Here is a 27097-nt window from a genome sequence, read left to right on the forward strand (position 1 = left end):
GTGGAGATTGTGAATCCCTCCTTCTGCTATGAGTGCGGGCATCCTGCAACCCTGGTCATGGGGTCCACTGGGCTATCTAATTTTACCCTTTTCCCTACAAAATGTGGATTCCTCTGGCCATGTGGTTGTGATAGAGATTCTGGTGTGCTTTTTTTCTCTTCTTAAGCTGTCATCCCATATTCTGTTGTATATGAGGTTCACATGTCACCTTTGCTGATTTTTTCTTTTTTTAATTTTTTTTTTGACAGGCAGAGTGGATAGAGAGAGAGACAGAGAGAAAGCTCTTCCTTTTGCCGTTGATTCACCCTCCAATGGCCGCCGCGGTTGGCGCGCTGCGGCCGGTGCACTGCGCTGATCCGATGGCAGGAGCCAGGTGCTTATCCTGGTCTCCCATGGGGTGCAGGGCCCAAGCTCTTCGGCCATCCTCCACTGCACTCCCTGGCCACAGCAGAGAGCTGGCCTGGAAGAGGGGCAACCAGGACAGAATCCGGTGCCCCGACCGGGACTAGAACCGGTGTGCCAGCGCCGCAAGGCGGAGGATTAGCCTAGTGAGCCGCGGCGCCGGCTACCTTTGCTGATTATCAGTATCTCTTAATGCTTTCAGCTCACAATGCAGTATTTAGTTATTTTGGTTCTTCTTTCTGGAGCAGAATATGAATACTGTTCATGTGTATTAGACCATCATGGAAAATCCATATGGCCTTTTTTTTTTTTTTTTTTTTTTGGACAGGCAGAGTGGTTAGTGAGAGAGAGAGAGACAGAGAGAAAGGTCTTTCTTTCTTTTTTTTTTTTTTTTTTTGACAGGCAGAGTGGACAGTGAGAGAGAGAGAGAGACAGAGAGAAAGGTCTTCCTTTTGCCGTTGGTTCACCCTCTAATGGCCGCCGCGGTAGCGCGCTGCGGCCGGCGCACCGCGCTGTTCCGATGGCAGGAGCCAGGTGCTTATCCTGGTCTCCCATGGGGTGCAGAGCCCAAGAACTTGGGCCATCCTCCACTGCACTCCCTGGCCACAGCAGAGAGCTGGCCTGGAAGAGGGGCGACCGGGACAGGATCGGTGCCCCGACCGGGACTAGAACCCGGTGTGCCGGCGCCGCAAGGCGGAGGATTAGCCTGTTGAGCCACGGCGCCGGCCATATGGCCGTTTTTAAAATGTCAAATTTTATGTGTTTTTATCAACTATTCCTGAAACATATATTTACATCTTGGATAAAATTTATAGTAGCTTATTTCTCAAAATTGATTATACATTATTCTAATATATACACAGAAATGCACAATCTGTGTGAGACAAAGCAGTGTTGAAGAATTACAGAGCCAGAGGGTTTTTATCACTAAATATCAAGTCTTATAGTAAAGCTACAGTAATGAAACACTTTGGCACTGGCACAGTAACAAGTCTGTAGGATACAATGGAGATAGTTCTGTGCATGTGTGCTCAGGCAATATGTGATGAAAAGCTCTGCTTAATTCAGTAGGGGTGGGAAATGATCTTTAAAAAAAAAATGTTGCTATAGCTATGGCTTTCCATTATTGAAGAGTGAATGTGTTTGTTTTTTAAATAAAATCTAGTTTGCTGATTATTTTCTTTTGTAGATGGCACTTTTTGTGTTATGTTAAAGAAGTCGTTGCCAAACTCAGTGTTACTTAGAGATTTCTCATATATTTTCTACTATCATTTTTAGTTTTCAATCCTTTGGAGTTGATTTTGTATATGTTGTGAGGTGGTAAGGGTTAATGTTTACCAAAGAGCAGATATTTAGTCTAGTGATTAAGACAGTGGTTAAGATGCCCATGTCTCTCACATTGGAGTTCTTTGGTTTTCATACCTGGGTCAGGCTCCTTACAGCAGCTTCTTGATGATGTAGACCGAGGAGCTAGTGATGGTGGGTTCCTTCCACCCGTGTGGGAAGACCTGAGTTGAGTTCCTTGCTCCTGGCTTTTACTCAGTCCAGTCCTTGCTGTTGTGGGCATTTGTGGATTAAACCAACAATCTCAATTGGCGGGCTTTCTCTGTTTGTCCTGTTTCCCAAATTAAAAAGTTTTCTGAGGTATTTGAACATAAGCTGAAGGCAACATAATCCATTGCTCTTACATATTTCAGTATTTCAAAAAAAGGGTTTTCTCTTATGCAAGCATTGTATAATGATCAAACTAGGAAATCTCATATTCCTGTAATATAGTATTTTTTTTTAAAGATTTCTTTATTTATTTGAGAGGTAGAGTTATAGACAGTGAGAGGGAGAGACAGAGAGAAAGGTCTTCTTTCTGTTGGTTCACTCCCCAAATGGTCTCAACTGCCGGAGCTACACTGATCTGAAGCCAGGAGCTAGGTGCTTCTTCCCAGTCTTCTGTGCAGGTACAGGAGCCCAAGCACTTGGGTCATCGTCTTCTTCTTCTTTTTAAGATTTATTTTATTTATTTGAAAGAATTACAGAGAAGGAGAGACAGAGAGAGAGGTCTTCCATCTGCTGGTTCACTCCCCAGATGGCCACAACGGCCGGAGCTGTGCCGATCCGAAACCAGGAGCCAGGAGCTCTTTCCGGGTCTCCCACTTGGGTGCAGGGGCCCAAAGACTTAGGCCGCCTTCTACTGCTTTCCCAGGCCATAGCAGAGAGCTGGACTGGAAGAGGAGTAGCCGGGACTAGAACCAGCACCCATATGGGATGCTAGTTAATCCTCCGCCTACTGTGCCATGGTGCTGGCCCAATACCATAATATTTTATTTATTTATTTGCAAAGCACAGTTACAGAGAGGCAGAGGCAGAGAGAGAAAGAGAGCAGTCTTCCATTTGCTGACTCACCCCCCAGATGGTTGCAATGGCCAGAGCTAGGCTTATCTGAAGCACGCAGAGGACGGAGCCCAAGCACTTAGGCTGTCTTCTTCTGATGCCATAGCAGAGAGCAGGATTGGAAGTGTGGCAGCCAGCACTCGAACAAGCATCCATATGGGATGCTGGTCCTGCAGGTGGTGGCTTTACCCTCTATACCACAATACCATAGTTTAAAAAGCTTACAAATTGGCAGATTTTCCAGTAGTATCTTTATATCTATTTTTCCAGTCCCAGGTCCAACTCAGTTATTAACCACTGTGTTTATTTGTTACAGTTTTAAAATTTCTTTTAATTTGCAAGAATTCTTCACTCATCTTTCTTTTTCTATCACCTTGAGACTTTTGAAGAACATGGGTAATTGGTTGACTGTCAGTTTGTGTTTTTCTTCATTATTAGATCTGCATTATGGTTATGCACATTTGGTAGTAATACCACATAATCACCACTTGACTCTTAAACATGAATTATGAAAAGATAGGCTTTATGAGGCTCCATAAGATAAGTTCTCAAACTACTTAGAAAATTGAAGCAGATATCCACTAGCTGTTTACTGAAAAAAAAAAAAAAAAAAAAAAAAAAAAAAAAAAAAGACTTCCCAGGCATGTAGTATTTGGATGTGTTGGAGTAAAGGGTTCAAATTCCACCAGAAAAACTGTTTGTAGTATGATCCGGCACAGGAACATCTGTGTTTCAGTCTCATCTAGTGCTGAGCTAGATCCAAGCTAGGATTACCATTTAGGTAGGCTGGCATCCTATTCTGGAGGTCCTACCTAATGAGCTGTAATTTAAGGATAAAATTTTCATTTTAGGATAAACCAATATAATGATAGGACAAGATTCATTCACTGGCTGCTGGCTAGATTACTAAAGCATGGCAAATTAATGTATGGATTATTTTATAGAGATAGTACAAACCAGACCTGAATTAAGTAAACAAGTTGAATATGGAATGTTATCTGTTTTTAAATTTGAGAACAATGGAGGATAGCCCAAGTGCTTGAGTCCCTGGGAGACCAGGAAGAGGCACCTGGCTGCTGGCTTGGGATAGGCACAGTGCTAGCTGTGGCAGCCATTTGGGGAGTGAACCAACGGAAGGCAGACATTTCTCTCTCTCTCTCTCTCTCTCTCTCTCTCTCTCTCTGTCTATAACTCTACCTGTCAAATAAAAAAATTGAGAACACTGTGAATCCTTGTCTAGGAATGAGACTACATCTAAGCTGTGGAGGGGGGAGGGATCACAGGAACCTAGCAAGCTGTAAGTCATTAAAGGTTTATATATGTATTATTACCTTTTGATATAACTGTCAATTCATAATTTTTAAATCTCCCCAACCCCCTCTCCCAATAAACTGTGATATGAATGGTATAAGCCAACAATTGTGTGTTCCCACTTGTGTTAATGATCTTTCCCTCTCGTTACTCTTTATATTAGGAAAAATCTCTGAACATTAGCATTTTTTATGTTCTTATGTTTTCTCCATTTATTTATTTTTAAAAGTTTACTTATTTGTTTGAAAGAGTGACAGAGTCAGAGAAAAGAGATCTTCTTTCAAGTGGTTCACTCTTCCAATGGCCACAACAGTCAGGGATGAGCCAGGTGAAAACCATGAGCCTGGAACTTCATCTGGTTCTTCCACATGGGTGACAGAGTCCCAACTATTTGGACCATCTTCTGCTTTCCTAGGCTTCTGAGCAGGACACTGGATCTCAAGCTGAGCAGCCAGGATTCGAATTGACAGTTGGATTTGGGATGCTGGCTTAACTCAGAAGGGAATCATTCATGTTATTTATATGCTCCCTTGGTATGAGGTAATAAAAATGGAACTTCACCTTTCCCTCTTCCAAGCCTGTAATCCTGATCTGGGAATCACAAAATCATCAGATAAATCCCAGTGAAGGATCTTTTGGAAAATGCCTGAACAGGATTCTTCAGTACTGCTAAGGTCATCAAACAATAGGGGAATCTGAGAAAGTGTACCTAGCCAAGAGGAGCTTGGGAGATAGGCTGCGGGAGGTGTAGAGGGGGAGAGGGAGGGAATCTCAATCAAGTATGAACTTCTGTTTCTGTATGAATATTGATTCATTAATTGAAAAAAAATGCTATACTTTTGTAAAAACTTACTTATTCATTTGCAAGGTAGAGTTAGAGGCAGGTAGAGGGAGAGGCAGAGATCTTCGATTTGCTCTTTCACATCCCAAATGGCTGCAACAGCCTGGGCTGGACCAGGCCAAAGCCAAGAGCCTGGAACTCAATCCAGGTTTCCTGTTTGGGTGACAGAGGCCAAAGCACTTGGGCCACCACCTGCTGCTTCCCCTGCAGGGAGCTGGATAGGAAGTGGAGCAGCTGGGAAACAAATTGGAGTTCATATGAGATGCTGGTGTTGTAGGTAGTGGCTTTACCCCTTTTTTCATTATGCTGACCTCAATAATATAAAAATGTAATAGTAGGAGTAACTACTCATGAGGTATTTTCACAGATTTCTGTAAGTCTAAAACTGTTCTAAAAAATAATGTTTGTTTCAAAGTTAAGCAGTTAACTCATTATGTATTAATTCCCACATAAAAGTGTCGGCCCTTAAATCCTAAGAGGAGTGAGAAGGATGGGAATGCCACAATTGCCAATATAGGGAGCAGGTACCTAAACCATGAAGAGAAGCTCCTTCATGCTATGCTTTGTGGTGTTCCTGTAGTGCCCTCTATTCACGAAGCCTTATACTGCAGCAGGTTTCAAAAGAAAAATGTTTATAGGATCCAGCACAAAGCAGGACAGATAAAGGTGAAATTGGAGATGTGGGAAAATAAACTGGTAATTGGAACAGTACAGAGAATGAGAGTGAATTGAATTACTCAATATAGAGAAGAAGTGTTGAGAATAAAAGATTCTTAGGATAGCCTCTTAGGTAACACTAGCAAGTAAGGAATACCTAGAAGTAAGGATGGCTCAAAGGAAAAAAAAAAAATCAGGTGGCCTGGAAAGAGATGGCTTCAAGAAATATGTATTACATTTAGCAACATTGATGTCATTGGAGAGTTTGGTGAAGCAGTAGTCATACAATGAGTTAATGAATGAATGAATTACATATAGGGGAATAAATATGGTGATTACAAATAATTTTACCAAATGTCCTTGGCTCTCAAGGTGAGACAGGCTTTAAAAAAGGGAGTAGGGGGGAGACAGGAAATGATACCTTAATGTAAGAATTTCATCAGGGTAGGAATGTTTGCTTTATTTTTGTATTCCCAGAACCCTAGAATGCTTCCACACATGTTCAATATGTATTTGTGGCATGATGAAGAAATACTTAAGTGCTTCAGTAAAGTTGAATACTCAAGTATATTTTTCCCAGGAATGCTTTATTGAGCAGGGTTTCTGAGAAAGTACAGAGAGAGCATCATGAAGGTATGAGGAAGCAAGTGTCAAGAAGGTATCGTTTAAACATTCAGCATTGACATTATTGTTATGTAAAGGAGTAAATAAGTTTTTGTACTTTATTTTATACTTTCTTTTATTGCTTACACTTTATTCTTATCACTGAAAACAAATTGTAAAGCTTCTTTTGGGCAGGGATTGTATCTTTCCTGTTGTAGTACTAAGTATCTTTCATGGCATCAAGCATAATTTGAAATCATTAGTTTGAAGTAATGTAAGCTTTCATTTAATGTAATTTTACTTTATCTTTTTTATTCAGTCTACAAATAAGAAACCTCGAAAATCTCCAGGAGAGAAGAGCAGAATTGAAGCTGGAGTTAGAGGAACAGGCCGAGGAAGAGCTAATGGGCATCCTCAACAGAATGGTGAAGGGGAACCTGTCACATTGTTTGAGGTGGTCAAACTGGGGAAAAGTGCAATGCAGGTAAATTTCAAGTGTTTGTATTTTATGTATAAAGTTACACAGTCAGTAACCTACATGGAATCTGTAAGTGTGTATATGATGGTTTATATATTCTTTACAATCATATAATGAAGAAGTTCTTAAAAAGATGTTTGTTTTGGTTTGGTTTGTAAATAACATCAGGAAAGGCATTTTATTCAATAGTACAGTATGTTTTAGATTGAATTGTACTGCCCATCAGAACTTTTATTGCCTTTGAATATTTCTTTGAATATGATTTAGTAAAATAATACTTGTATTGCAGAGTATTTGAAAGAAAAAAGGATATGAAAAAGTATTTTTAAATAGTAAATAGGAAAAGCTGAAGTCACTATTTTCTGGTTATTTCATGTGTCTTCGTGATCTCTTATAACCTTCTTTCGTTTATAGTTTCCCCTTTACTTACTAAATGTTATTAAGAATTTTGCTGCTGGTGCCGTGGCTTAACAGGCTAATCCTCCGCCTTGCGGCGCTGGCACACCGGGTTCTAGTCCCAGTCAGGGCGCCAGATTCTATCCCGGTTGCCCCTCTTCCAGGTCAGCTCTCTGCTGTGGCCTGAGAAGGCAGTGGAGGATGGCCCAAGTGCTTGGGCCCTGCACCCACATGGGAGACCAGGAGAAGCACCTGGCTCCAGGCTTCAGATCAGTGAGATGCGCCTGCCGCAGTGGCCATTGGAGGGTGAACCAACGGCAAAAAGGAAGACCTTTCTCTCTGTCTCTCTCACTATGCACTCTGCCTGTCAAAAAAAAAAAAAAAGAATTTTGCAAGAGTACGAGTTTATTGGCTTTTTGCTAATTCATTATAAGAATGAACCATAGTTATTTTACTATTTCATTAGTATGTCTTTATATTTTTTCACTATTATAAGATATATTCATTATTCATGTTTGAATCTATTTTTTATACATATTATTGGTGGAATTTTTTGGCTAAAGGGTATTTTTTAACTGTGATGGGTGAACATAATATTCTCTTCAAAAATTAGTGATAGTTTACTTTTTACCAAAGGGTAATAGAATGTTCACAATTTCTTGTCCTGATGCCAACAATTAGATATTTTGTATTTAAGAATTATTTGAAAATAGAGATGAAAATTAGGGAATTAATTATTTGAATTTGCATTTTTTTATTACAATGATTTTGTTAAATCTTTATTCATTTTTCAGTTTAAAAAATTAGGTAATTTATGAAACACAATTACCTATACAAGTAGAACAGGCAGCTTTTCTTTTCATTAGTATGTTTTTCTGTTCTACATTTTTTTCCTTTTGAATCCCTTAAAGAAGGCTAGTATTTAGTGTCTTTTAGTTGTTACCAGATTGATATGTTCAGGGGTCTTGGAATTTTTTGGTGTGGGAGGAATGTGGAGTAATGGGCTGATGCTTAATGGTAAAACAAATACTGAATTCCCAGTTACTCAAAACAGTAGATGACAGTTTTTAAATTACATATGTATAATTTTAAAATTAAATCAAATTAGTCATTAAGCATGTCAGTTTCTTCATTATACTTCTGTAGAATTATTAACAAGCCATAGATATGTTAATCTTTTAGATCTCTATTGCTTTCATCCTCCAGGTAGAAACAAAAATAAGCAGTAAAATGAGGAGAGCAAGTTTTTATGCATAATTTTAATAATGTAATGTCAATATTTTACTTTCTTTTTATGTTTTCATATGTATAGAAAATTTTAATGCATATTGTATTAAAATTCAATACTGACTTCTATTTTTATGTAATATGAAAAATCATATCTATATTTGAAACAGTATTGACTGCTACACATTTTCTCTTAAGTACCATTATTTTTTATTTTTCATCCACATTGCTCTTCCAAAGGCAGATTATTTTATACTGTCACTCTTCTGGTTAAAATATTTGGACCCACATTTTCTGAAAGGTAATTGTTAGTTGTCAGAATTCTGATGCTGTCTCTCATTGGTCTTTTATTTTTTAATTTTTAATTTAAATTTTTATTTTTTTTGACAGGTAGAGTTAGACACTGAGAGAGAGACAGAGAGAAAGGTCTTCCTTCCGTTGGTTCACCCCTTAAATGGCCTCTATGGCCGGCGCGCTGTGGCCGGCGCACCGCGCTGATCCGAAGCCATGAGCCAGGTGACTCTTCCTGGTCTCCCATGCGGGTGCAGGACCCAAGCACTTGGGCCAACCTCCGTGGCCTTCCCGGGTCACAGCAGAGAGCTGGACTGGAAGAGGAGCAACCGGGACTAGAACCCAGGGTGCTGGCCCCCACAGGCAGAGGATTAGCCTAGTGAGTGGCAGCGCCGGCCTCTCATTGGTCTTAAGCTAACTTTTTAATTTTGTGTAACTATGCCTCTGTTGAAGACTACCCTAAACAATTTTTCTTTGTTGTAATTTTTTTTCTATACTAGGTATAGTCAGACTAATATATCCTCTTCTGTAATTTTTTTTAACTCAAAAGTCTATTGTGGGCCTTGTTTTCTTGAAGTTACCTTATAATATTTACCATTTTTTATCTTTTTGACTACTTGCAGCTTTATTCTGTTAAAAGTAGTATTTTAAATATTCATATATATCCATCTGAAATGTGTATATTTGCTGAGCAAGGGAGATGCATGATTAAAAAACTAGCAAGGATGTTCCATTGATGCTATAAAAGTAATTTCACCATTTTTTTTCTCCCTTTAAATGTAAAATGATGATAAAATATTTAAAGAAAAATGTAGAGTGATATCTGTGAGTTTAGAAACTATTTCAGTGCGTTATTTAAAAGAAAACTGTAAAAGTGATAAATAGAAGTGATTTTAAGAGAGAAGTAGATACGTATAGCTAAGGATTTGGCTTTTATTTGTTAAAAGGATGAAAAGTGCTTTGTGAGGTTTAAGGTAATGGAGTTAGACTTAGTAAATGAAGCCAGGGCCTAACAGGCTCCCTATGTGTAAAAGGGGCTATGGTTGCCAATAACTACTGTGTAGGTTTATGTTCCAAGTAATCACGCATTTCTCAAGTTGTCCTTGAGACTCTCAGTTTATACTTACAGTAGTATACTTGTCCGTGCAGTTACTAATTGAGAATCCTTTGGTATCCAGTAGGATCCTAGTTTAAATGATAATTAAATAATTTATGCTAAATAATTTATATTAAACCTCCACTACAGAAAATCAAGAGCTGAAGGAAAGGAGAAGACATAGTCCTTATAACCAGCACTGAATTTAAGTGTCAGCTGACTGGGTTGGTGAAGATTTCCAGTGTTGTCTTAGGGAGGGAAATGCTAAGCCTGTTTATGTGATCTGGTTCTGTGATGGAGTGCTCAGCATGGGCAGAGGTAATCACAGAAACGTTAGATGGGAAGGGATGAATCAAATAAATTTTTTTTAAAGAATTATTTTATTCATTTGAAAGAATTAGAGAGAGGTAGAGACAGACAGCGAGAGTTCTTCCATTTGCTGGTTCACTCCCCAAATGACCATAATGGCCACAGTTGAGCTGATCTGAAGCCAGAAGCCAGGAGCCTCTTCAGGGTCTCCCACAGGGGTGGAGGGGCCCAAGGAATTGGGCCGTCTTCTACTGCTTTCCCAGGCCATAGCAGAGAGCTGGATTGGAAGTGGAGTCTCAAACCATACCCATATGTTATGTGGGCACTGCTAGCTGGGGCTTTAACCCACTGTGCCATAGCATTCTCCCCTCAAGTAAGTATTTTTAAGAAGTGAGATCAGTGAAAGAAAGTCTCATAAAAAATTAGGAATTAATGAAATGAGAATAGGTCTGAAAAAGGACAAGTCTTGAAAACTGAAATAAAGTATTGAAGTAAAAGATGCAGAAAATTAGCGTTACCAAGGAAAAATTCTGCAATAGATACCATCAAAGACAGAATCCAAAATTTGGCATTCTTTAGCCATTCACCTAGTAGATAGCTCAGAGAATTAAAAAGGTGAGGAAATATTAAACAGTAATTCAGAGATTTTGGTGTGTGGTTGAATGGTTCCAAAATATGACAGGAATTTCCAGACAAATTTCCTTAGATCCAAAATTTATTCCCAGTAGTGAGCAAGGTAATTGAAGAATATAATATAACTGTATTCAAGAAGTTTCGGAAAAAGATAATCTTGAAGGAGTTCTTTAAGGAATGTCTCTTGCTCTTGGATTACAATTCAATTTAATGTTGAAATGCATAAAAAGTAAATTCCCCTTCCAAATTGCATTATACTAGTAAGTATGAAAATGTGCTTTTATATAATTTGTGTTAAAGTGGAAATACAGAGTTGAAGTGTGAATGTTAAAGTAATGGTAGTAAAAATGTTGGCGCTAGCTAAAGCACAGCTTGGGTGGATTAATAGTCTTAAGTTTATTTAATGTTATTGAAAGCAGTAAAAACTAGTAAAAGAAAATCACCAAAGCTTATTAGGAAGAATGAAATAATAAAATGAGAAATGGAAATATTAAAAAAAATTTTACTGTGACATACCAAATAATGTAATTACAGGTGAAAAAACTTGTACCTACTTAAAATGATGTATACTGTTTAGAAAAATGATTTGATGTTGTATAGTTTATAGTCATAATAAGTAAAACCTTAAACAAGTGTTTTCTTTTTAAATTTGAGAAAGCCCTCCTCCACTGGTTCACTTCCCACACGCCCTCATTGACCAATGCCAAAGTCAAGAGCTGGGAATACAATCTAGTTGTCCCACTTGTGTGGCATGAATCCAATTACTTGAATCATCACCTCTTATTACCAGGGTCTGCACTGACAGGAAGCTGGAGTCAGGAGCCCGATACAGTATTCAAACCCAGGCACTCTAGAGGGACACAGGCTTCTTAACCACTATGCTGTTCTACAACAAAACCTTTTCATGATTTAGCCACAAGAGAGAACTTCCTTGGTTTGGTGAACGTTTTCTCTTCTAATCCTATAGCTTATATCATGTAATTTTTAACAGTGACATTTATATGTATTCCTGGAACCAAGCGTTATCATTACTCAAATTACATTCACTAGCTTAGTAGATACTTATTATGTATCTCCCATAATCAGAGGCTATGCTTACCTAACTTCAGGAAAAAAAATAGTTCTACCCTGATGGAACATTGTATATTGGAAAACAAGTGTTATAGAGTAATAAGAGAGAGAAGCAAAGTGGATTGAAAACATTGAAACTTGACAGGTTTACCTCAAGGAAAGGGTCACATGGAAAGCTGTCAGAATAGATAACACTTCAACCTGAGTCCTGGGAGATGAGTATGAGTTAGGTAAGTAGTTGCAGGGGATATCTTAAAACAAAAATGAGAAATGCAAAGATGAAATCTATGCTGACTAGAGAGAACAAAAGATCCCTAGTAAAAACAGAGCTAAGAGAAACTAGATTCTGAATATTGAATATAATGACTTTTTATGACTCGAGGCATTTTTAGAAAGGAAATGACTAGGGTATATTTGCATTTTTAGAAAGAGCAATTTAGAGGATTTGTAGGGTGAGTGACAGTGGAATTGTAGGGACCATTTAGATGTTTCCTGGTGAGGGGACTGTCATTGTGGCAGAAATGGTTGGAGCTGCCACCTGTAATACCAGCATCCCATATCTGCTCTGGTTCAAGTTCCTGCTGCTCTACTTCCAGTCCAGCTCCCTGCTAATGCGCATGGGAAAGCAACAGAAGATGGCCCAAGTGCTTGGACCCCTACACCTATGTGGAGAAACCCAAAAAAGCTCTTGACTTCATTCTGGCCCATCCTTGGCCATGTGTCCATCTGTGTGGAATGAACCAACAGATGGAAGATCGATCTCCTCTCGCTCTCTCTAACTCTGTCTTACAGTTAAATAAAGTGAATATTTTAAAAACAAAAAAAGGATCCAATTAGGAAGTAATGCACATTCAGATTTATAGAGTGTCTGTGAGGATGGAGAATACGGACAAGATTCTGCAAATATTAAGGCTAATATTCTGAAAGATAAAGAAGAGAAAGAATCTGAGGCAATCCCTAATTGACTTGATGATGTTCACTGAAAGAAAATTGGCATGAGTATAGTTGGTGAAGGACGAATATGAGAATAATTTGGTTTGAATGTTTTATTTAGCTAATATGCACTTAAATAGATTTATATGATCCAACAGTATTTGCATTTTGCATTTCAGTTATCTGCTGAAACAATTGAACTGTTCTTTAATCATTCAACAAAACAATATTGAGAACTGATTCTGTCAGGCATTGAGTTAGGCACAAGATATACAATATGAACTTAACTTGCTTGACCCTTAACTTTATGGATTCTCCAATTATAGAAGGAAAAAGAAATCACCCATACTAATTAAATGCTCAGGAAACTTCCTGTGTTCTTGGTGTACTGATAATAACAGTTTGAATGAGTAATAAATTGATCTGAAAACAAAAAGAAAAGGAAAATTAAAAATTTTAATTTACATTAAAAATTAAAAATTGATCTCAAGATGTAAGTAAAGTATACCTTGTGAGACATTTTATTCTTTTGTTTGCTTTTGGCAACTGACCCTGAAGGTAAAGCCAATTTTATACATTTAAGTTTGATTGGAAAAGAAATAAATGTTTTAGCGGATGGTTTGTAATAGTCATTCTCTCTCCCTTAGAAAGGAAGCTAATTCTAGTGTCTTGTCAAAGAATAGTATGGACTTTTGTACTGACATTGATTTCTTCAAATCTCCAACCTACAGAAATGGTTAGATGCCAAATCTCTACATAAGAAATGTAGAAAGATTCTTTCTCAACATTTAATTGGCAATGAGTTTTACTTTCTGACTACACCAAGGAAAATGAAAAGCAGCTCTGGGCCTATTTAAATCTAACCTGATAACTTGTGTTTGAAATTATAGTTACGCTTTGTACACTATCTATTACAGGAATTATATATATTTCACAGTGTTTCTAAAAGATTTATGATATTTTTGAATGTTCATTGACTGAAAAGCTAAAAATGAACTATGTCTAAGAACTATAATTATAAAAGAAATGCTATTGAGATATTAGAGGAGAGAACAAATGTACTACTTATTTATTTATTTTTGAAGTTATACGGGCTGGGAACTCAATGTAGGTCTCCAATATAGGTGCTAGGAACCCAGTTACATGCCACTATTGCTGCTGGTGGAGGTCTTCATTAGGAGGAAGCTGCAATCAGGAGGTAGAGCTAGAAGTGAAACCCAGGATTTCTGGGCATCTTAACTGATGTCTGAACTGCTAGGCTAGTAAATATACTATTGACTGAAATGAAACTCAGGACAGGGATGGGTAGAAGATATTGAAGGATTAAAATACTACAATGAAGGTGAGGGGTAAAACCTTACAGAACTAAGGAAATTAAGTACTTGAATTAATCAGTGCATGGCAGTATAATGTAATATAAACATGTGTATGCTACAGTGTAAAATGTTGGGTGTAGGACTTAAAATAATAAAATATTTTGAATATTTAGATTAAGTTTGTGGATAGCAGTAGGAAGCTGGAAAATCAGTTATTTAAACAAGGTAGAAGTTTCTTATACATGAAGATGATAAATCATCTTTTTCATGGGGAGAAATTGGATTGTCAGATAATTGACATTATTACAGTTGAATAATATTAAAATGTACATAATCATAAATTTAAGGGCATACATTTAGATGTGTTTTTTTAAAAAATGTATTTGATATTCAACCTTGCACCTCAACTTTTTTTTTTTTTTAAGATTTTTAAAATTTATTTGAGAGGCAGAGTTTCAGAGGGAGAGAGCGAGAGAGAGAGAGAGGGAGAGAGGGAGGGAGGGAGGTCGGTCTTGCATCCACTGGTTCACTCCCCAAATGGTCACAACAGATGGAGCTGAGGTGATCCGGAGCCAGGAGCCAGGAACTTCTTCCAGGTCTCCCACATAGGTGCACGGGCCCAAGCACTTGGGCTTTCCTCCACTGCTTTCCCAGGACATAGCAGAGAGCTGGATCAGAAATGGAGCACTCAGGACTAAAACCGGTGCCCACGTAGGATGCTGGCGCTGTGGGCGGAGGCTTAAGCCACTATACCACAGTGCTGGCCCCTGATGTTTTTCAAAATTTATTTTTCTTTTATAAAAGGAACACTCTGCTAAGGTGAAAAAATTCCTGGCATCAGACTCTGGGTTCTTATCCTATGCCCTTTGGTTATCCTGTTGTCCAGTTCTCTTTTTCTTGGCTGACCATGATGAAGAATCTGGGCCTAATACCTCGTGGTCATAGACAGCCACATTGCACTGCGCATGTACCATGAACAGTTTAATGTGCTAGAGTCTTGGTGTAGAAGGATTTGGGGGAGTACTGTTAAGCCCGACACTAGGCTTTTGAGATGAATTAATTCAATTCTAGATTGTTTATTTCCTGCTGAAAAGAAATGTATGAGTGACCACAGTGTGGTGAATCCTAGTGAGCATACCTTTTGGAGTACCTATTGCCTTTAGGTAGAAAGTGCCATTTGAAGGCTCACCAGGGCACCAGATGTCATTAGTGGCAGGATCTCCATGCTTTTAAACTGACAAGCAAGCTGAGTTACCAGTGGCTCTGTTGCCATCCCTATTACATAATGGTTATGTGGTGTAAGTTCATCATATATATCAAACAGTAGCCAAATACTTCTGAGAAGACCCTTGATGAGGTAGACGTTACTGGCTCTGCCTATTTTGAGAGGAGGGCTAGACATGAATCATTCCTCCAAGCCTGTAGCAGTCTTAATTTGCATTTGTGTTAAGAAATCCACCCCTATCTCAATCCTCCCTGAAACATTAGCCTCAGTGTTGTTATTGTGGTGATCCTTGTGGCCATTGTTGATATTGCAGTCCTGGTGCTTACCATCAAGATAAAGTTAGGAAAGTACAGGAAGACAGAGACAAGGATGAGAGGAGTTGAATATATAGCCAAGCCTAAGGCTGTGGTAGAGAAGGTATCAATTTAGACTGAAACTTGATTCTTTGCCCAAGGCTGTTGCTTCCTCCACCACCACCCCCAAATTGCCTTTCTCTCTCTTTTCATCCACTAATTTGGTGTTTGGACCCAGGGCTATCTCTTTTTGCAGCTTCATGTCCCAATTTTTTCTTAAAGAGATGTTTCTCCCCTCCCTCTCTCCCTCCTTCCGTTCTTTCCTTCATTTTTTAAAGATTTATTTATTTGATTTAAAAGGCAGAGTTAGAGAAAGGGAGAGACAGAGAGAAAAAGATCTTCTATCCACCGGGTCACTCCCCTAATGGCTGTAACAGCCAGAGCTGGGCCAGGCTGAAGCCAGGAGCTTCATCCTGGTCTCCCATGTGGATGGCAGGGGCCCGAACACTTGGGCCATCTTCTGCCACTTTTCCCAGGCCATTAGCAGGGATCTGGATTGGAAGTAGTGCAGGCAGGATTCAAACCTGCACCTATATAGGATGCCAGTGCCATGGGCGGCTGTTCTACTTGCTATTCCACAAATCTTCTCAAAGTCATGGAATACCTTTTGAAGACTTAAATGAATTTAGGTCAGGAATAGTATTTCTTCTCCTTCATGAATTGAAGTTATTCTGATTAGTTTTATTTAGTTTGAAAATTGCGGTTTGTCGTCTTTATCCTGATTTATCTGCTTCATTGTGGTTATTGTTTTGAGAAAATTTGGCTTTATTTGAGCTTGTATAACAGCCATATTTACTGTTTTATGATGTTAAGCTTATTGCTTTAAATTACTTAGGTATTGTAAATTGTATTCTCTTCCTAAATCATTTTCCAAAGACATCATGATCTCCATGTATATCACATTTAACCAGATGATCTAGGACAAATCAAATAAGTAAATAAATGACTGTTGTTGTACTTGTCATTAGGATAGTTGTATGTCTATGAAAGAAAGAAAATGTATTATACATAAAGGATTATATTATAGTTTATTTTGTAATATTTAGAAAAAATGACCTTTATGTGTTACATGTATAGATTGTTTATAGATATTTAAAAATGTGAAATATGCTTTCTACTAGCTTGATTTGATGCTTCTGACCATAGTACCCTACTTATGTTATCAGTAAAAATTGAAATATCACATGAATAAAGCTGTATCTCAGTATAACTGAGAATTCTTAAATATTTTTGTTGTTAATAAATCTGGATGGAATATGCTTTTGTAGTTCTTACACTAAAACACTAGCTTTAATCATGTATAAAGGAGAACTTTTTCAAAAACTCAATTCACTGTGTTCCCAAACTACTAAAGCAAATAGAATATGTGTGAAAGGATTTTTTACCATTTGATAGGCCTTTGATGTTTCAAGACAAAGGAGATTTTTTTGGTGAAGAGCTTTAAGAGCAAACAGAAAAAGAAATTGCTTTTAAAGAAACAGTGAAGACAGATTGCCGATTTAAGAAGTTTAAAAAGATTGTTAGGACTTTTACTGTGGCACAGCGGATTAAGCTGCCTTCTGCAGTGTGAACATACCATATGGGCACCAGTTCCAGGTCCTGATTTCTCTAATTCTGATCCAGCTCCCAGCTAATACACTTGGGAAAGCAGCAGATAATGGCTAAAGTACTTGGGCTCCTGCACCCACGTGGGAGTCCTGGAAAAATTTTCAGGCTTTGGCTTGGCCGTTGCAGCCATATGGAAAGTGAATCAGCAGTTGAAGACCTTTCTCTCTGTAACTCTACCTCTCAAATAGGTAAATAAATAAATCTTTAAGAAAAAGGAAAAGGCAGGTAATGAATAGCTATTACCTTGTCTTTTCCCTTTTCTTCTTTTTTACTTCGAAGCTGTTGGCAACTCTTTGCTCATCTTTCAAATAATTATATATATATATATATATATATATATATATATATATATATTTGGCTTATGGAAACACAAACATTTGGAATCATGAAACAAAGACATTAACCATTAGCAACTAGCAAAGGACATTTTTTTGTTCCTGTTTCCATTAGCAGTTCCTGCTGAGGGTTGTCTGAAGAAAAGGTTATTTAAAACGTATCTGTACAATGTGAGGCGATCTCAGCTCTTAAAATACTATGAGCCTCTTAAAATCAAGTTTAATACATAAATGATTCAGCACTTACAGATTTGTATTCCTCTTCACTCTGCACCCACCCCCAAAAGAAAACACCTCAAAACCAGGATTAAGTGTTTTTGTATAATGGGAACTATTTACAGGCACTTTTTGTATCTGCTCTACCAACTTTATGTAGTAAAATGCATGTTATCACTAGTAAAACATCACCACTTCATTAAGATTTTTTTTTAAGTTTTATTTAATAAATATAAATTTCCAAAGTACAGCTTTTGGATTACAGTGGCTTTTTCTCCCCTAGAACTTCCACCCACAACCCTCCCATCTCCCGCTCCCTCTCCCATTTCATTCACATCAAGACTCATTTTCGGTTATCTTTATATACAGAAGATCAATTTCGTATATATTAAGTACAGATTTCAACAGTTTGCCCCCTCACAGAAACACAAAGTGTAAAGTAGTGTTCGAGTACTATTTATAGCATTAATTCACATAGTATAATACATTAAGGACAGAGCTCCTACATGGGGAGTGAGTGCACAGTGTCTCCCGTTGATGACTTAACAATTGACACTCTTGTTCATGGCGTCAGAAATCACCCTAGGCTCTTTGTTGTGAGTTGCCAAGGCTATGGAAGCCTGTTGAGTTTGCAGACTTCAATCTTATTTAGACAAGGCCATAGTCAAAGTGGAAGTTCTCTCCTCCCTTCAGAGAAAGGTACCTCCTTCTTTGATGACCCGTTCTTTCCCCTGGGATCTCACAGAGATCTTTCATTTAGTTGTTGTTGTTGTTTTTTGCCAGAGTGTCTTGGCTTTCCATGCCTAAAATACTCTCATGGGTTCTTCACCAGATCTGAATGCCTTAAGGGCTGATTCTGAGGCCAGAGTGCTGTTTAGGACATCTGCCATTCTAGGAGTCTGCTGTGTATCCCGCTTCCCATGTTGGATCATTCTCTGCTTTATAATTCATTGAGATTTAAAAAATTTATTTTCTTTGGGATGTTATTTAAAAATATTTATTTCCTTTTGAAATAGCATTCTCTTTCTCTCCCAGAAAAAAATTTAAAAGGAGGAGTAATATTTTGATATCTGATGTTTTATTGGTGGCTAGTATTCTGTTTGGTTTTTGGTTTGCCCACTGTTGATCAGATTTGAATCACGACTCCATTTATCTCTTGAAAACTTTAAACCCCTACTTTGTGGACCAAAATAGCATTTTGAATACCCATGATATTAATATTTCTTGATACTTGTTTTTGATGGTGTAGAGTATTCTGTTTATTGACTAGAGTCCTAAGTGAAAGGATTAGAGGAAGATATTTTGTGTGTACTTGCAATAGTTGTACAGGCTGCTGCTTCAAGGAATCTGGTCTGCCTTTTCTTCATGGGACTTTGTATTTGTGAACTGGCATAGGTCAGAAACTGCCCATGTAAAAATTTTTTTAAAAGATTTATTTATTTGAAAGGCAGAGCTGCAGAGAGAGGAGAGGAGAGACAGAGATCTTCCACTCGCTGGTTCATTCCCCAAATCACCCCAAAGGGCAGGGCTGGGCCAGCAGGAGCCAGGAGCTTCTTCAACGTCTCCCAAGTGGGTGCAGGGGTGTAAGCACTTGAGCCATCCTCTGCTGCCATCCTAGGCACATTAGTTGGGAGCTGGATCAGAAGTGGAGCAACCAGGAATTGAACCAGCATCCAAATGGGATGCCAGCGCTGCAGGTGGCGGCTTTCCCCTACTATCTCACAGCACTGATCTTGCTATGTAAAATTATCAGGGGATTTCCACAAACAGGAAGGCTAATCTTCTCAGATATTGGAATGGTAGTTACTTCCACTGTTATGGAAGACCCAAATTTGTGAGTATAGGGAAAGAGAGCTATTCAACACTGTTAGTTTCTTTTTTTTTGGCAGGCAGAGTGGACAGTGAGAGAGAGAGACAGAGACAGAGAGAAAGGTCTTCCTTTGCCGTTGATTCACCCTCCAATGGCCGCTGTGGCCGGCACACTGCGCTGATCCGGAGCCAGGTGCTTGTTCTGGTCTCCCATGCGAGTGCAGGGCCCAAGGACTTGGGCCATCCTCTACTGCCTTCCCGGGCCATAGCAGAGAGCTAGCCTGAAAGAGGAGCAACCGGGACAGAATCTGGCGCCCCGACTGGGACTAGAACCTGGTGTGCAAGCGCCGCAGGCAGAGGATTAGTCTGGTGAGCCACGGCACCAGCCAACATTGTTAGTTTCATCTGGGACCAGCCATGTGTGTCTGTTTGTGGTTTCGGAATTCCATTCCTTGCCAGTCAAGATTCAGATGAGAAACTTAATAAGGTTGGATTCAGTTATCATTGCATAATTAAATTTTTACTTGATTTTTAATAGTTCTACTTCATAACAAAGGAGAAATTCTTCTTGGACTACTATGGATGTTCTAACCGAAGTTTAACTTGAGAGCTAATGGACTTGAGGTTGTTGTTTTATCTCTGTAAATGCTCAAGATGGTCTTTACTCTGCTGTTCTTATAGTCATCATAAGTGCCCCAATGCTCAAAGCCACTTAGTCTCACAAAGCATGCACTTGTGTTGACACTTCATCACAATTGGCTAAGGGTGATAGCTTGCTTAATTTTCTGAAGTTACTTTATGCTACAGATTACTGGTCCTCCTATTTCCTTTGTAAACCTTGTTTTTAATCCCTAAGATTTTACTCAGATTCCCAAGTCTCTCTCCTTTTTTTTTTTGGGGGGGGGGGAGGAGTTAATTCCTACAACCTATTCTTTATTATTCTGGGTTCACTTAGGCGCCAAAACCACAAGGTCAGTTCAGTTGATAAAATTTGTCATAAAAGCTAAATTATAATAGGGTAATAACTATAAAAATGTAAAAATAACTGTAAAAAACTTCAGAGATTTCTCAAGGAGAGACAAATTTGAAAGTGACATAGTCTGCTTTTTCAGGTTGAAGTTCAGATTTTGTTGACGAATGTGTGGTTACAACTCAGTGGATGACAGAATTTCACTAGGTTGTCATGACCGAAGTTGGTTAGTGGTTGATGGGCAGCAGGAAACAGCAGTCTGAGGTTTAGTATGATTCAATATGGTTGACTGTTACATACAAAGAGTTGGTGCACTGTGCCTGGGTGAAACCTGGAGCATACTGGTGTCCATGTTGGAAGGGTTGCATCAGTAGTGAAACAGTCTCAGGCCAGAGCACATGATTGGCAAAGGACTGTACACTCTTGGCTTGAGAATGAGGCAGGCAATCACTGGATTTCATTACACTTAAAACCAATGGGCCATGCAGCAAGACTTTAAAAAAAAAAAAAAAAAAAGCCAAACTCAACATATCAAAACCAGTAAGAAAAGCCCCTTTCTGGCCGGTGCCGCAGCTCACTTGGCTAATCCTCCACCTGTTGCACTGGCACCCTTGCTTATGGTCCCAGTTGGAGCACCGGATTCTGTCCCAGTTGCTCCTCTTCCAGTCCAGCTGTTTGCTGTGGCCCGGAAGGGCAGTGGAGGATGGCCAAGTGCTTGGGCCCTGCACCTGCATGGGAGACCAGGAGGAAGCACCTGGCTCCTGGCTTCAGATCGGTGTAGCGCGCCAGCCATGGCAGCCATTTGTGGGATGAACCAATGAAAGGAAGACCTTTCTCTCTCTGTCTCTCTCTCTCACACTGTCTAACTCTGCCTGTCCAAAAAAAAAAAAGGAAGAAAAACCCCTTTCTTCCTGCAGTATCCTACTAGAGGGCTCTACTTTAGAATGTATTGTGGTTCTTAATATGAAAGAGAAATGCTTATAGAATCTAGTCTGTTATTCCAGAGAAGATACTGAGTTTGGAACTGAGAGACAGTAGATTGATAATTGGGTGCAGAGGCTTTCCTCACAGTATTTCTTGGCTGTTTGCTTATTTTAATATAGGAGGTATTAGGGCCATCACTGTGGTGTGATGGGTTAAGCCACTGTCTGGGATGTTGGCATCCCATATGGATACCAGTTTGAGTCCTGGCAGCTCCACTTCCAATCCATTTCCCTGCTGATATATCTGGGAAGGCAGTGGAGGATGACCCAAGTACTTGGGCCCCCGCACCCATGTGGGAGACCCTTTTTAAGCTTCTGGGTCCTGACGTCAGCCTGGGCCCGCCCTGGTATTTGTCACCATTTTGGGGAGTGAACCAGCTGATGGAAGATCCCTTCTCCCTCTCCTATCCCCCTTCTCCCTCTTTGTTCATCTTTCTCGCTCTCTCTTTGTCTTCTCCTCTCTTTACACCATCTCGGTATAACTCTTTCAAATCAACACATCTTTGGGGGTGGAGAACTGGTAGGTATCAGATGTTGATTGTGTAGTTTGTATGTTTTGTCTGATCTTGTTTGTTGGTCCTGATTTTTTTTCCTCTGAAATGATGAATTTTATCTAGATTCATAAATAAATATGTATCCTTTTCCATTAATTCTGTCTACAACTAGTTGAGTTCTGTTAATATTCAGCATTAAATCGTTTATTGATCAAATGGACTTTCCTCTTTAAAATTATCGCATTACTTGTCTTCGTTCCCTTTTTTCTACCTCTCATAACTATATATGTTAGATCTACTAGATATATCTACTGAGTCTGTCCACTCCCTTATTTGTGAGTTTTGTGTATTTTCAAAAATTTTTAAATATTTATTTATTTGAAAGGCAGAGTTAAAGAGAGATCTTCCATCTGCTGGTTCTCTCCCCAAATGGCTGCAACTGCCAGAGCTGGACCGATCTGAAGCCAGGAGTTTCTTTCATGTCTCCCACGTAGGTGCAGGGCCCAAGGACTCAAACCATCTTCTGCTGCTGTCACAGGCGCATTATCAGGGAGCTGGATTGGAAGTGGAGCAACTGGGAGTTCAACTGGAGTTCAACCCATATGGAGTGCCAGCACTGCAGCAATAGCTTTAATCTATGCCATAGTGCTGGACCCTCAAAATTTTTAAATTACAAAAAATATCTATTAGAGAGAGAGACAGAGATTCCCTCTGCTGAATCTTTCTCCACAGATATCCAGTATAACCAGGACTGGGCCAGTTCATAGTCATTAGGCAAGAATTTTATGTGGTCTGTCATATGGTTGGCAGGGAGGCAAGTGCTTGAGTCATTGCATGCTGCTTCTGAGGGTGTTCCTTGGATGGAAGCTGAATCAGAAGCAGAGTCAGGACTCGAACCCAGGCACCCTAATGTGAGACATGGATGTTCCAATCAGCACTTTAGTTCGCTGTGCCACAATGCCTATCTACTGTAATTTTATGGTTTTTTTTTTCCACATCATTTCAAGGCCATTAAATTTAATTTCCATGGTGATTATTTTTTCATTCATCCAATGAATATTTAAACTTTGAAGTTTTTTTTTTTTTAACCTGTAGAAAGTTTTTTCTAAGGTTTAAATTTCCCTTATGTTTCATACCTTCTTGGTTGCCAGATCTTTGACTCCTTAAAAACTCTTCAATTCATGTGGTGAAGTTTTACTTGGATCTTCTGTGGGCACAGATCTCACATATAGTAGGTGTTATGGTCTCCATTTCTGTATGATTCTAATTAACAGTTTTGCTGATTGAATAATGCTTTCTCACCCAGCCTTTAGAATGAGTAACAACTTAGCTTATCAGCCCATCTTTATTCTCTGATTTTCTTTGGGAGCAAATGTTTGCAGCAAGGTGTCTTTATAATATCCACTCTATCTTAAGGAGGATTCTGGAATCTAAAACATGCTGTTTTTTGAAAGAATGGAAAGTTTTCTCCCTTTCTCCAGACTTCATTGTCAGTGTCTATGCATAGCATTTTTTTCCCAGAAGAAAACTTGATTTTTTTGTTGTTTTCTTCTTTAGAGATCCCTAGAGAACCACAGGGTTTACTTCCTTGTCATTGCAATTCATTGTTCTGATTGGAATTGGCCTTGAGACATCAAGAATGCAAGTTCTGACTATAATTTTGTCAAAATTCTTCTGATGAGGGCTTCTAAAAGATAAATACCGTAAATATGAAGAGAACTTGCAAACTAGGGAGATGTATTATAAGAATTTCACATTAAGAGTGTCAGTCTTTAATACTCCTTTTCTTTGCAGTTTTCATCTGGATATCACTGTCACAGTACTCAGCTTTAAATATGATTGAGTTACCAGGTTAAATTGAAAGGTACACTTATTCATAATAGCTTTTGATGCTGTAAATAGAATAAAGGAAAAAAAACAACTAAGTATCAAATAAAAGTATGAAATAGGCTAGTTTTGGCACTTTACATTTATTTTTCTGAAAAGTAGCATTGAAATGACATTGTAAACTGATTCCATTCCTAAGGTGAGATGAAAACATGGCACATCACATAAGCTAAAAAATAATTTCTGAGCAGACAGTAGTACAGTTGTGTAAAAGTATAAGATCTTACCATAAACTGTGCTTGGTTAACACAGAAATACGAATGACTGGGTCCGGCGCTGTGGCATAGTGGTTAAAACTGTCACCTGCAGTGCAGGCATTCCCATATGGGCACTGGTTCGAGTCCTGGCTTCTCCACTTTCTATCCACCTCTCTGCTGTGGCCTGAGAAAGCAGTAGGAGGCCGCCACTGTGGCTCAATAGGCTAATCCTCCGCCTGCAGCGCCGGCACACTGGGTTCTAGTCTCGGTCGGGGAGCCGGATTCTGTCCCGGTTGCCCCTCTTCCAGGCCAGCTCTCTGCTGTGGCCCGGGAGTGCAGCAGAGGATAGCCCAAGTTCTTGGACCCTGCACCCCATGGGAGACCAGGAGAAGCACCTGGCTCCTGGCTTCGGATCAGCGCTCTGCGCCGGCCACGGCAGCCATTGGAGGGTGAACCAACGGCAAAGGAAGACCTTTCTCTCTGTCTCTCTCTCTCACACTGTCCACTCTGCCTGTCCAAAAAAAAAAAAAAAAAAGACAGCAGTAGGAGATGACCCAAGCCCTTGGGCCCCTGCACTTGCATGGGAAGACCTGGAGGAAGCTCCTGGCTTTGAGTTGGCACAACCAATTGGGAAGTGAACCGGTGGATGGAAGACTCTCTCTCTGCCTTTCCTTCTCTCTCTGTTCCACTTTGATGTTCAAAATACATAAATAAATCTTTAGAAAAAAATAGAAATAGGAATGAAAGGAATAGCTGTGTCTGTAGGCTCAATTATTTTATTTCTCACAGTCTCTGAATTGTTCAATTAAATACATAAACAATAAAATTTTCAAAACTCTAACCTGCACTTTATATGGAATGCCAGCACTACAGGCAGTGGCTTTATCTGTGACGCCACAGTGCCAGCCCTAATAGCTTTAAAGGCAAATTTGAAATTAATTTTAACTGCTAAATTGACTGGTATATTCCACTTGTTTGTATTTATTTCCTCTTTGTATCTTCTTTTTTTCTTTCTTTCTCTGTATTTTTTTCTTTCTCAGTTTTTAAAAAAATATTGTTTTCCTAACTGCCTGTAATTTCCGGTGGGGCAAAAGCTGAATAGTTTTATACTGACCTCTTGTACAGTTTGATAAAACCAGGATTACAAGTGTCATGGATTTTGTCATTTGACTGTAAGCCTATCCAGTGTCACAGTGTGAATTTTTCATTCTTTTTTCAATGCTGGTGTGTGTGTGTGTGTGTGAGAGAGAGAGACAGACAGACAGAATTACTTTAAAAATATAATCCCACACATTTATCTTTTCACTTGCTGTTATAACAATCTTCTCTGTCATTGGTGTTAACATAGAGATTCAACTCATTTGCATTACTGGTTATTTTTCATTCACTTTATGAATTTTTCTTATTGTGGTGAAACATGCCTTTATAGGCATTTAAGTAGTTTAATCTTTTTTCCTCTGGAAAATTACTATAATTTCCATGCAAGTATTTTCTGTATTAAGTATGGAGGTTATGTAAAAGTATTTTGGCAGTTGACTGGGCATCTACTAAAAATTTATTTGTACTTTTTTGTAGTGGGGAAAATTCTAGGCAGCTACTGGCAAACACAGACTCCATTCCCTTGGATCTCGATATAGCTGCTTTACAGGATCTTGCCAGTGAAGTATTAGCTGAAGTGATAATGCTCTACTTGAAAGCCTGACTAGGAACATTTCTCATGAAATGCTGTTTTAGTGTGATTTTCTTTCCCACCAGCTGGATCTTGATACTCAAAAGTCACTTAATGAGAATAGTAACACCTCTGATATCTTAGGTCCCAGAATGATTATATGATTTGTGAGTCAGATATTTCTTTTTTTTTTTTTTCAGGGACAGATCCCACATGGGGTGTAAGTACACAGTGACTCCTGTTGCTGATTTAACAATTTGACACTCCTGTTCATGGCGTCAGTAATCTCCCTAGGCTCTAGTCATGAGTTGCCAGGGCTATGGAAGCCTTTAGAGTTCGCTGACTTCGATCTTATTCTGATAGGGTCATAGTCAAAGTGGAAGTTCTCTCCTCCCTTCGGAGAAGGGTACCTCCTTCTTTGATGGCCCCGTTCTTTCCACTGGGATCTCACTCACAGAGATCATTCATTTAGGTCTTTTTTTTTTTTCCATGATATCTTGGCTTTCCATGCCTGCTATACTCTCATGGGCTCTTCAGCCGGATCTGAATGCCTTGAGGGCTGATTCTGAGGCCAGAGTGTTGTTTAGGACATCTGCCATCCTATGAGTGAGTCAGATATTTCAAAGGCCTGGCCTTCTCTCTGAGGGTCTGTGGCTGTGTTATTAGAAATGTTCTTTTTTTTTTTTTTTTTTACTTTTATTTAATGAATATAAATTTCCAGTGTACAGCTTATGGATTACAATGGCTTCCCCCTCCCATAACTTCCCTCCCACCCGCAACCCTCCCCTCTCCCGCTCCCTCTCCCCTTCCATTTGCATCAAGATTCATTTTCAATTCTCTTTATATACAGAAGATCAATTTAGTATAAAGATTTCAACAGTTTGCACCCACATAGAAACACAAAGTGAAACATACTGTTGGAGTACTAGTTATAGCATTAAATCACAATGTACAGCACATTAAGGACAGAGATCCCACATGAGGAGCAAGTGCACAGTGGCTCCTGTTGTTGACCCAACAAATTGACACTCTAGTTTATGGCGCCAGTAACCATCCTAGGCTGTCGTCATGAGTTGCCAAGGCTATGGAAGCCTTCCAAGTTTGCCGACTCTGATCATATTTAGACAAGGTCATAAAAGACAGAGTGAGAGGATAGTAACCAATGATCCTAAGAGTGGCATTTACCAGGTTTGAACAATTATACAGCATAAAGTGGGGAAGAGGACCATCAGTACACACAGGTTGGGAGTAGAGCCATTGGTGGTAGAGTAGAGGTTATGATTACGAAGGAGTAAGGCCCAAGTATGCTAGACAGGGTCTAGAACAAAGGACAGAGTCATTATTAGAGGAGCTAAGAAAGGTGCTGTCTAAGCTACAATTAAGTTTTCTGATTGAGAGGCAA

The 27097-nt window shown here is 39.1% G+C and overlaps 1 protein-coding gene across 5 annotated transcripts in view; it reads left to right on the top strand.

Moving 5' to 3' along the window:
* STAG1 (STAG1 cohesin complex component) overlaps nt 1–27097 on the top strand; it is a 362716-nt gene that overhangs the window by 116773 nt on the left and 218846 nt on the right. For 4 of the 5 annotated variants that reach the window (XM_062214276.1, XM_062214273.1, XM_062214286.1 and 1 more), the window contains one exon: nt 6519–6683. In XM_062214276.1, coding sequence (XP_062070260.1) covers nt 6519–6683 — 165 coding nt within the window. Of the gene's footprint in view, nt 1–6518; nt 6684–27097 lie in introns of those variants that run through there. The other variant, XM_062214278.1, reaches the window with a different exon arrangement.

The sequence above is a fragment of the Lepus europaeus genome, chromosome 2, assembly GCF_033115175.1.
Source record: "Lepus europaeus isolate LE1 chromosome 2, mLepTim1.pri, whole genome shotgun sequence".
In the NCBI taxonomy this organism is placed as follows: domain Eukaryota; kingdom Metazoa; phylum Chordata; class Mammalia; order Lagomorpha; family Leporidae; genus Lepus; species Lepus europaeus.